Below are 12,362 nucleotides of genomic sequence, written 5' to 3' on the forward strand. Positions count from 1 at the left end.
ATACCAACAGATCCAACAGAGTAGGCATCCTTCAGATCCACTCTCTGAGGCACTGTCATCTAGTGGGACTTACCGTAGTATACTCATGATACTCTGTCATGGGACTTGGCTGACCTTCTGTAAGGCCTTAAAGACCTATAAAAATTGGGCTAAGATATTGGATGAACCTGCATAGTAATATCTGCATTTGTTTGGGGGGATGTCTTTGACTCAGACCACAAAATCACAGTAATGTACTGATTGCTGTTATAGTTATTTATCTGTGCTATTGCTGGTGCATAGATTTGCATAAGAAATGTGCGCTTTTAAAATAATAAAGAAATAAAGCTGATTTGAGAGGGGGGAGAGTGAGAGCTCTGAGTAGCTTGCATGCTTTTGAGTTTAAGGATCAGCATTGACTTGAAACTCACCTCAAAAGTTACAGCTTAAAAGCATGGACATGAGCATAGATAGATAGCACATACTGGCCCCATTGGAAATCGTTCTGCGTGACAGTTCTTTCCCAGTATGAAGTCTGAACCTTTGTGATTCCACAAGATTGAAAACTCAGTGGATTTACTCCAGCAGTATTTATTATTTATTTATTTTTATTTTAATTCTATTTATATCCCGCCCTTCTCCAAAGACTCAAGGCGGCTTACAAGCTTAGCAGTAGCCTTCATTCTATGTATATGCCTGCTTGTTAGGGCTTTCACACACACCCCAAGCGGCATTATTACAAAGTCAGCTTAATTGCCCCCAACAATCTGGGTCCATGTTAGAAACTATGATAAAACTGAACCGTAATAGAACTAAAGAACAAGTGCGGAGGTGCCCTGAATGAATCCACTTCACAAGGGCAGTAATTGTGTAGGCAAGCAAGCAATCTGATCTAATCTTGCTTTCAGTGAATGCCAGAGTTGTGCCCTCGCTGAATAATCTGAATCATTTCAAGTTACCGACGTAGAGAGAATCACGGCAGAGAAATAAACTGAGTTAAAGGTGTAGATTAATTACTCTGCCTCACTCAGACTCTAAGTCAGGGGTCTTCAAACTTGGCCCTTTTATGACTTGTGGACTTCAACTCCCAGAATTCCTCAGCCAGCTTTGCTGGCTGAGGAATTCTGGGAGTTGAAGTCCACAAGTCATAAAAGGGCCAAGTTTGAAGACCCCTGCTCTAAGTGCTTTAATCATCGAACCGAAAATCCCGAGCGTTTGTTTATTCACGTGCGAAAGAGAAATCTCGAGCTCCCACTCGCTGGGCGGGCGGCTGCTTCGGGCCAATGCGATGCCAGTCCGCCAGAGGGCCAACCAGCCTTGCCGGCTTCTCTCCCCCGCTGCTGAGCCCACGCAGGGCTGGCGCTTGCCCGGCGCCGCTTGAGGCGCTAGGTGGCGCTGCCCGCCCTGCTCCTCCCCGTGCAGCATGGCGGCGGCGGCGGCAGCGGCGGCGGCGGGAGCCTCGCAACCCCAGGCCGGGGCCACCGCCGCTGCCCCTACGGCGACGGCCGAAGAGTCGTCGGACAGCGAGCCGGAGCAAGAATCCGGCTCGCCGCAGAAGCTCATCCGCAAGGTCTCCACCTCCGGCCAGATCCGCCAGAAGGTGAGAGCTCCGAGGGTCGGGCCTTGAGGGGAGCGGAGGCGAGGGTTGCCTCCCCCTCCCTCCCTCCCTCCCCAGGCTTCCCATCCTCCATTTCATTCCCACTCTGCCCTTTCCAGGCAGAAAACGCCGGGCCTGCAACCTCCCAGCTCGGTTCTCCCTTCCAGCCCCCCCCCCCAGCCGTAAACCGGGGGTGGTAGGCAAGGGGAAGACTTCCTTCGGCGTCCCTCGCTCCGTCCTCCCCTTCCCCGCCAGTCCCAAGCCCGGGCGCGGGGTTGGGGGAGGCTGCGGGCTCCGTTCCCTTCATCCTTCCAAGCCTCATCCTTCCTTTCACCCGTTCCCCGTAACGGATCCGAGGCCGGCCACAGGGTCGCGCAGGCGGAGAAGGAGCCCAGGTGAGCCGGCGAAGGTGACAGGCGCTTGTTGCGGCAGGGGCTGCGGCTTTGCCCTAAGCCAGGGGTCGGCAACCTCGGCTCTTTGATGACTCGTGGACTTCAACTCCCAGAATTCCTGAGCCAGCTCTGCTGGCTCAGGAATTCTGGGAGTTGAAGTCCACGAGTCATCAAAGAGCCGAGGTTGCCGACCCCTGCCCTAAGCCGTTGGGCGGGGGAGGCGGCGGCCAGAAGCGGATGCGCTTGCTCTCGGCAGGGACGCTCGGCGCTGGGGCTCGTCCCTTGCACCCTGCACAAAAGGGAGAGCTCGGGCACCGCAGCCTCCGTTCTCTCGAGGTTTGGGAAATGTTGAAATCCGGGAGTGGACCAAGAAGGCCCCATCCCCGCTGGCAGGGCTCATACTTGCTTCTCACACATTCGTTGGGATTTTTGGCTTGGCCGTTGTGGTTTGTAAGCCACAGCGTAGGGTACTGGGTGGGCTTCTGGGGCTTGTTCTAGATTACAGGGGTCTTCAAACTTGGCCCTTTTATGACTTGTGGACTTCAACTTCCAGAATTCCTCAGCCAGCCCTGGCTGGCTGAGGAATTCTGGGAGTTGAAGTCCACAAGTCATTAAAGGGCCAAGTTTGAAGACCCCTGTTCTAGAAGCACTAGTTAAACTGGGAAATCGCTCTGTTGAAACCAAGCTGTTCTCACATTCTCCGTGGGAAACCAGTTTTTGGCATAAAGAATCCTCCCTTTAGCTCGCACATCTATGATCTTGCGTGCAGACTCCCCCTTTAGGCAGCATAGTGGTCTGGTGAATTCAGTGGCAACAGCAGTTACTCCCAGAGGGAGCACAGCTAAGCAGAAGTTTCTACTATTTTTTTTTCCCGTCTGGGTGATGTTATGCTTTGATCTGACGAGTGCTTTAAATGCTCTCATTTTGTGCCAAACTTTATTATTGGTTTAATCAGAATAAATTAAACTGAGTTTGGTAGGCTAACTTGTCCTTACTGACTGGCTCCTCTGTATCTGGTTGCTTATTCAGTCAAGGCTTTTTCAGAGAGTCTGTCTAAAGTATGGAACAGTCAACTAGGCAAATCTTGACCGGTAACAAAGAAGTGGTAACAAGTTCAAGAGAATAAGAATATATATATGTATGTATGTATGTATATGTGTGTGTATATATATATATGTGTGTGTGTGTGTATGTATATGTGTGTGTATATATATATGTGTGTGTGTGTATGTATATGTATATGTATGTATGTATATGAATGATGTAGAAGAATAATGGGAAGTGGGTGATGGCTCAGCTGAGCTTGTCAGCTGGAAAGACACTGAGCTTTTCAGCTGGAAAGCTGGCAGCCTGTGTTTGAGATTCAAGTTCCATACAATATTATTTTTTATTATTTTAATTCCATTTATATCCCGCCCTTCTCCGAAGACTCAGGGCGGCTTACAAGCTTAGCAGTAGCCTTCATTCTATGTATATGCCTGCTTATTAGGGCTTTCATACACCCCCCAAGCGGCATTATTACAAAGTCAGCTTAATTGCCCCCAACAATCTGGGTCCTCATTTTACCTACCTCGGAAGGATGGAAGGCTGAGTCAACCTTGAGCCTGGTGGGATGCGAACCTGCACTAATTGCAGGCAGCTGGTGTTACTTAAGGAGGCATTAGCCCACTGCTCCACCAAGGCTCTAACTAACAATAGGGTTAGTTCCTGTTACTTGTCCCAGCTCCTGCCCGCTTAGCAATTTGAAAACATGCAAATGCAAGTAGATAAATAGGTACCATTTCAGTGGAAAGGTAACCACATTCTGTGTGTCTCGGCATATAGTCATGCTAGCCACATGTCCACAGAAAGGGCTTTTGACACACACTGGTTCCCTCAGCTAAGAAATGGAGATGAACGCTGCCTCCTAGAATCAGAAATGACTGGACAGAGAAAACTTTTACCTTTACCTTAGATGGGAGTGGTGTCTGGGAGAAAATGATTTGTTTCCTCCCTTTCTAGGGGGCAGAACAGCAGATAATAGCCTCTTTTTTTCAAAGAAAAAAAGATAGCAAACCCAATAATTGATCTTCCCACTGTTTTAAAAGTTAAGAAACTTATATGCAGTCTCCATCATTGGGAGGCAGTGGTGTATTTATTTGCAGCATATAAATCCAAATCATCTGAAGATTCTACCTAGGAGCACTAGTGACTGCCACTTCTCAATGGCCAATTTGTTAGAGGTAAAGACTTGGTCACTGCCTGACAGAACTGAGTTCTATTAGTCATACATTATACACATACTGTTCACAAATGCACGCTATATAACTGTTTTGGTTCAGGGTGTCCAGAGTTTAGAAAGTAGTATCACACAATCTTCCTGGACCTTCCGCCAGCATTTTTATAACACAACTGTAAAAAAGTAAGCTTCTTGGAAAGAAGGAGAAGTGTTATATTTTCTGCTTTGAATTCAGCACTTGACGTTCTTACAAGTATGGATAAAACTATCACTTTTTTGGCAAAAGGTCTACGGTTATCTTAAATGGCAAAGATAAATTTAGATGCTTTTCCCTACTAGGGAGAATTATAGCAATGAATTTCTGATTTCACACTGGGTTCTTAAAGCCAATCTGTTACAAGTACCACATGTGGCTAAGACCATGGGGGATGGGAGTAAGTCACTGAAGTCTTTGTATACATTGATGCAAAAGAAATTAACTCTGAATAATTACATTTAAATCATCTGGCTGTCCAGATGTTGATGAATGGCCACTCCTAACAGATCCAGCCAGTTTAATCAAAAGTGAGGTATTCTGGGTGTTGGTTGTTGCAGACAAGTTGTCTTTCAGATGGAAGCTTCAGTTTCCAAAGAAGACACATTTTTGTCCTGATCTCCTCCCACTGGTGTTTTGCTATTAGAGGCAATTGTGGAACCCAGGATTTTTTCAGCCCTTTACTCCTTTGGCAAGTATCCCAAGCAGGCTTGTACAGCTCAGATAGTCTGCTTCCTAAACTCCAACACTGGTCTCAAAGATATCTTTCCAGGTCTTGCCTTGTAGACACAACCTCGCCACCTGACCGGTCTATCTTACCAGGTTCTTTCCCCCAGAATAGACCTTCTGCTGCTTCCATAGATCCAGGCTGAGGGAAGGCTGCCTAGAAGCTGCCAGGAGTTTCTTGTTCTGAATTTTATTTTTTCCTTTGGTTGAGGAAGGGATTTCTTCACTTGACATCTTTTTCAGGTGTTTCAGAATATCTGTTTCGTGGTCATTGTTTCAGTCTGCAACACAAATGGGTAGTGAGGCTGCACAGATTGAATACAGGAACAATGTAGTCCTTGTATGGCCTGAAGTATGTTGAACTTACACTTGTTTCCAACAAAACAATTAACTCAAGTATACATTGTATAATCTTTAGCTGAGGACTGAAAAGGGTTATTCTAGGCTTCTCGATTTCTATATAAATAAAATAGAGAAATCCAGGAATATTAGCTATAAAAAACTTTTCTTTCAGACGAGGATATGTAACAAATGAACTCTGGAAAAAGGCTTATATTTCACATAGGGAAAAATATTAATTTGTAATGCAATAGTCATATCTATAGTAAGCATTGGGTAACTTGATTTATTTGTCTGGTCGATAATTCATAAAAAGTATAAAACATAACAGAGATGATGGAAGCTTCATAAAACATTTTCCAAGCCCACCTTATAATATTGGTGTGTAGTTTTTCTTTTCATTTGGGTGGCAGTTTAGAGTTCCTGGCAGTGCATTATACATTATAGCAAATGTTTCCTAATTGCTTGATTCCTAGGAAATCACATAAAACTGAACCACCGATATTTGAAATTTTCCCTCCTTAAATATTTTGATAGTGTTTTAAACAATACATTTAAACTGATAAAACAATTCCCTTATAATTGTGAAAAAAGGGTATATCAGTCTCATGAATGCAATTTTAGGATGCAAGCATTGCTGAGGGAGAACATTGTGGTATGGCAATTTCCTCAGATCAGAATACTTTAATTAATACTTTGATTAATACCATATTTTTGGAGAGTTCAAATAAGGCAGAATCCAACTATGAATCACTTACTATGTTTTGCATCATTTCCTACGTCAATATAACTGTAACAAAACCCAAACACTTTGCTTGTGGCATGTGAATATAAACACTGTAAGTACAAGGAGTATAAACAGAAATTATGTATAGCCATTAAGATTCCATTGCTTTAATCTGCTTGAAAATCTTTAGCGAAGGTAAGTATCATTCTCAAGGCAAATCAAGATTTCAGAACTATCAATCACAATGTTTTGTGACTTTTAATCCAACCCTTATTGCTCCTGCTTTCCTTACATTCATCTAATGAAAAGTGAAAGAAATAGCATGATTGGAACATATGTTATAGGATTGTGTAAATCCTTTGGAAGAAATGCTTCAGAATACACAGCAGTGTATGCTAAACATACAAAGTAACAACATTTTTCCCCAGACTCACATGACTGTCTGGAAGCTGCTCCCAGCTGTTTCTGCATGCATGTGCAGGCACAGCCATTTCCCTTACTATCTGCAGTGTAGCTTTCATGCATTGTGATGCATCTCTTTTGAAGGGTTTGCAGAAAATGGGCATCTTATATGACTCAGCAGAATAGTGATAGGACTTCACTGTAACAACAGAATTTCTAATACTGTTAAAACATTGCTTCTTATTTAAATGGAAGTAGAATAAAGCAAACATTTTAAGAGCATTTTCTGTTCTTCCTTACTCATTAGTCCCATTGTCCATAAAATTTTTTGTATATTGTCTATTGAGAATTACAGGTATTGTCTGAAACAAAAAATAATTCTTCATAAAACATTAATTTTTATCATAGAGATTCTCCTGAACAGTGACAAGCCAGTTTTGAGTAAATTTGCATGAATATTTGTAGATTAAAGTGTGTGTATCTATGCTGACTTGGATGTTGCTTGTTCATTTTATGGAGCAGAGTTGCATGTATGGAAATGAAGTGCATTTTAAATATGAATGAAAGAACTAAAGTTTCACTAGGTATGAATTGATATCAACTTAGGTTTTTATGGGTATGTAAAAAACTAGAAATCTGTAGTTAGTGATAGTTGCATATTAGGTGTGAGCAGTGCTTTTTTTGTAAAAGAAAAAGGTGCTAGAACTCACACATGTCATACAACCGGCCTTGCCTACCCTACAAGGTTCCATCCAAAAAAGGTGCCGGAACTCCGTTCTGAGCGTTCTACAACAAAAAAAGTGAGTGATAATGGTGATAATGAAAAAAAAGCTAGACTTTCTCAAAGAACTCAATCCAGGACAAAAAAAAATCTGTTAAGCAATATGAATGGATGAGTAGGAGTGAGATGCAAGCATACAAAATAACGATCTGGCCATTTGAAGACCTAAGAATGAATGAGAATTATGACTAGTAAGTATTTGCTTAGAAAAAAGTCTTATTTATTTGATGTGCATGGTGTGAGCATAAAACTATTTATATTTATACATATAAACTGTAAAAAAAACATACATATAAGGAGTGATTTGATTTATTTGATTTATTTATGATGAAAGACTGAATGAGTGAAAGTTACAAGAGTAATGAATGGTTATGAATGTAACGGCCAATCATTTTTGTCAAGGGTCAACAGTAAATTTGGGAACAAAATGGACATTAAAAAAATGAAAAGAAGTGAAAGTAATTATTGTAGATGAATAAAAGTACAGAACTGGGACTGCAGGAAGAGAAAGTAAAAAATGTTCAAGTGAATGGAAAGTGGGCGAGGAAAATAAATGAATTTGAAGCTGGTTTAAGATGAGGATATGCAATGTATCCTTGATAGTTTAATGTATAGTATTTATAAGTAATAGATAAGGAATGCAGTGTGTTGGTTCAAGATAGGAACATAGATTTATTTTATATGCAGATATTATATTGTTATAGGGTGAGAGAAAGTTAATTATATAAGGCAACAGGGAGGGTGGCTCTAACAATTAATGTATCTTAGATCCAAAAAGTTGCTTGACAGGGGAAATGGAGTTACAAGTGAACAATTGCAAGTGATACATAAATAGCAAGAAAATACAATAAATAGATACATTTTGTGTACCTTCATAAAATGTTTACTAAAGATCTGAAAATGGAGAAATTTTAATTTGAGCAAATATTGATGGAAAGATAATAGTTATGGTCTGTTGTGAGAAATAAACGACTACATAGGATAGAAAATATGGAGGGTAATAATGAATAGTGCTGTCTAAAATATTTTTACTTATTAAATTTGTTTGCTGCCCATCTCACCACAAAGTGATTCAAATCTTTTAAGTTTGACTCATTTTATTATGTTTCATTCTCTTAAAAGGGAACAATCTAATGGATTTTATTTATTTATTTTTTATTTATTTTAATTCCATTTATATCCCGCCCTTCTCCAAAGACTCAGGGCGGCTTACAAGCTTAGCAGTAGCCTTCATTCTATGTATATGCCTGCTTATTAGGGCTTTCATACACCCCCCAAGCGGCATTATTACAAAGTCAGCTTAATTGCCCCCAACAATCTGGGTCCTCATTTTACCTACCTCGGAAGGATGGAAGGCTGAGTCAACCTTGAGCCTGGTGGGATGCGAACCTGTACTAATTGCAGGCAGCTGGTGTTACTTAAGGAGGCATTAGCCCACTGCTCCACCAAGATATTATGTGTACTTAAGAAGTTGCTAATAGGTATATGTGGGTTAACCACCCCACGTCCCAATTCATTTAAAAAAGAAGAATTCTTCTTAAATGATGTAATGATGTGATGCATCTCTACACTGTGTAGACTGGTGCTGCTATTATGTTTAAAATAAAATGACTACAAATCATGTCTGAATAAATACAAGGCAGAAAAGTAGAAAAGAGCAGAATAACAAAGATGGGGAAACAATGTTTTAAGGATTTCCCATTAAAGGTAACTGGACAAAGTAAGGTTATTCCAGAGAAAATGAATTGAGTAGAAGCAACTGTGCAGTTAAGCATTTTAATCTGTATTCTGTTACATATTGGGAGTAAGACACTTTAATCTTAGCAAAACAAAACCTTTGAAAACATATATGTAACATGTAGCTATTAATCATATAATGCCAGCTCTTTAAGATACAGAAAGGTGCACTTGGCCCTCTAGAGATTTCAAACACACAATTCTCTAGGTCATTTTTTTTGGTAGACTGCAACAATTCTTATTTAGCAGTAGCACTGAAAAAAAAACAAATAGAAGTGTAGTTGTACTAATCTATGCAGAAGAGGTTTTCAAGCAAATTTCAGGGACGATTCAGTTTGTTTTTGGTGGTCAGGACAGGTGAGGCTTCTGGAGGGTGAACTCAGCTGCTTGAACAAAGATAACTGGCATTCTGTTTTTTGTTTGTTTGTTTTTGTTTGTTTGAGGAAACTACTGCCTGCAGGTTAGCTGCTAATTAAAACAGTACCTTTCCTACATACCCTAAAGGGGGGAAAAGAAATAAGGTCATGTGAAGCCACAAAGGCTGCAACATCAACCAGCTTTGAGTTGGCAGCACTGCAGCCATCTCTTCGATCCTTCACCTTCTCCTTGAAGAATATGAGCTAGGGAGGAGTAAGGAAGTGTGCTGCTGTGATTTCCCCTTCACACATTTCATATTGGTATTTCAGGGGAACAAAATTACCTTGTGAAAATGATTCCTTTTCTGGAAATTAAGAAAAAAAATGTGAACACAGGAAGAAAATGGGGTGAGCAAGAATAAGAAATCCTGTCTTGGTAAAAAGGATTCTGGTGTAATTTTATAATGGGTGGGTGGGGGGGAGGGATTGTTTTGGTAGATATGTAGGTTGTTTTTTTTGCAAGTTGAGAACTGGAAAGTCTTTTGGGGGCTATCTGTGGAATTAAGATTTGCAACAGCCTTGGCTGGGAATACCTGTAAAAAGTGTGAAGAAGGTGTCTGGGGAAAGAAATCCTGTAGTTGCTTCTGGTAACAAAAGACTTAGAAGTTTGACAGACACTCAGTGGGGTGGGGATTGGAAATTAATGTGTCTTTTTTTCGGAAATTGAATCTTCTTTTTGAAATTTGGTCTGTGGGCAACAGATAGCTTATGGCTATTTTAATGGTGCTGAACTGTTATATCCAATCTCAACCTTGCCAGTTTGAATGAGAGTTGCAGTTCAACAACATCTGTAACGTACGGATTACAGACTGAAATGTGAGTATCAGAAAGTAAGTTTTCTACCATTAGATGAAAAGGCTTTGGTTTTTGCAGCCCTCAGGCTAATGGGTCCCCATGTGGCATTTGTGATTTGAGTTTGAAACATTTCTTTATTTCAATGAGAAATACTCAGTATTCCAATGAACCATATAAGTATAGGATTTGTTTTCCTAATCCAATTTCCTCCCAGTCACTGTAGGATTGTTCTTATTCTTTTGAATGATTATAAGCTTTGGAGAGTTTTATCGTATTATAGTAAGTGTTAGTTCTGTAGCCAAGAACTTGGTCTCTTGAATTTATCAGCGAGTTAGATCTTAAGTGTTCATTGCAATAAATCTCATGTGCTAAGAAAATGTTTTCCTTGTATCTCATATATTGGCAAGAAAACATTAAACTTCATAAAGCCTGAAGTATGTTTAGTCTTAACTTTTCTATTTCATTTCTGTTTCTTATTCATATTCACAAAGCAAATATTCTGCTCCTGGGTATTTATACCGTCTAGTATAATGAGATTTTTATGTGTGAGAGAGGCAATAACATTATAAAACATAATGCCATATTACATTTTTAAGGAAGCATAATTGACTTGAGTCATAGAGTAAGACAAAGGTTTAACTAGGAATACTGTACTTCAACCATGTGTGGGGGTTTTTTGTTCCAGGAATGAAAACAGTAAGTAAAGTTGTAGACAGGATGTTATAAGCACAACATGTGTTACATACTTTCTCAGTAAGAGCTTCAGTTCTTCCTCAAATGCTTTGATTACTCTGCATATTACTGTGGTGCTTTTAATTTGTCATCCCATCCCTAATATTAGTTTCCTTGTTTATAATAATAGCTATTGTCCATGAGCACATGCACATGGGAGGGAGTTAGATGTATTTATTAGTACAACTAAACCCAATTATTCACCAGGCCTCACCATGCATGTAAAAGGTCCTTACAACAAGACCCGTTTCAAGGTGTGACAAAGTTCCCTCAAGAGTCAAGAGTTAGATATAAGCTACTGCAGGATGATAAGGAAAGAGGGTTTGGGGTTTGTCAGATTTGAAATTGTATTTAGATGCTTGTTGTTTGGTCTGGTTAAAAGAGTGGGTGCACCTCCAGAATAAGAGGCTACTTGATTTAGAAAGTCATGAATTAATATTTGGATGGCACGGTTATTTATGGTATGACAGGGTTAAAGTAAATGTTGATTTCAACAACCACTTTGTTAGACGTGCCAATCTTCTGAGAGATTGGAATACACATAAAAACAAGGTTTTCTACGAAGATGCCTCTTTGGGTGTCCCCCCAGGAAGCTTTGTTTTTTACAAAAGAAATGGTGCTGAAGCTGGACTGGTAGACTTATGGTAAAATAATATCTTTTAATTCTGGTGATCCTATCCTCAAGTCTAAGGAAGAGCTAGAAATCAGAAGGACATGTCTGCCATTGGTTATATATTTACAACATATTTTTTTTAATTTTTTTATTTTTTTATTCCATTTATATCCCGCCCTTCTCCGAAGACTCAGGGCAGCTTACAAGCTTAGCAGTAGCCTTCATTCTATGTATATGCCTGCTTATTAAGGCTTTCACACACACCCCAAGCAGCATTATTACAAAGTCAGCTTAATTGCCCCCAACAATCTGGGTCCTCATTTTACCTACCTCGGAAGGATGGAAGGCTGAGTCAACCTTGAGCCTGGTGGGATGCGAACCTGCAATAATTGCAGGCAGCTGGTGTTACTTAAGGAGGCATTAGCCCACTGCTCCACCAAGGCTCCCTTTAGACAAAAAGAGTTATAGGTTTGTCTTTGTTAAAAATGAATTGGAAATCCTATAGTGTGGTAGTGATAAACACATCATTGTTATAAAACATTACTGAATTTGAATTTGGAAAGTGAATATGTAAAGCATTGTATGATTCAGTGGGCAAGGAACTTTGGACATCATGTAATGCTTGAACAATGGGAGAATTATGTGGATGAAAGGTTTAAAATTTACATTAAATTACAATTTAAAAGAACATTTTTATAAGATGATTTATCATTGGTATTTAACACCAGATAAGTTATCAAGAATATATAAAGGTATTTCAAATGAATGTTGGAAATGCAAATGTTAATAAGAGACTTTTTATCTTTTATGGTGGACATGTGATAAAGCAAAGAAATATTGGAGTAGGATTCATAGTCTAATACAGAAGATTCTT

The 12,362-nt window shown here is 40.1% G+C and overlaps 1 protein-coding gene across 1 annotated transcript in view; it reads left to right on the plus strand.

Moving 5' to 3' along the window:
- The first annotated feature begins 1,372 nt into the window (after positions 1–1,372).
- The window catches only part of DGKD (diacylglycerol kinase delta), a 74,713-nt gene continuing 63,723 nt past the window's right edge, over positions 1,373–12,362 (plus strand). Inside the window, exon 1 of the mRNA XM_083364468.1 lies at positions 1,373–1,579. Within this exon, the coding sequence (XP_083220594.1) occupies positions 1,403–1,579 (177 nt within the window). The 5' untranslated portion in view covers positions 1,373–1,402. The remainder of the gene's footprint in view (positions 1,580–12,362) is intronic.

The sequence above is a fragment of the Vipera ursinii genome, assembly GCF_947247035.1.
Source record: "Vipera ursinii genome assembly, chromosome: 5".
NCBI lineage: Eukaryota > Metazoa > Chordata > Lepidosauria > Squamata > Viperidae > Vipera > Vipera ursinii.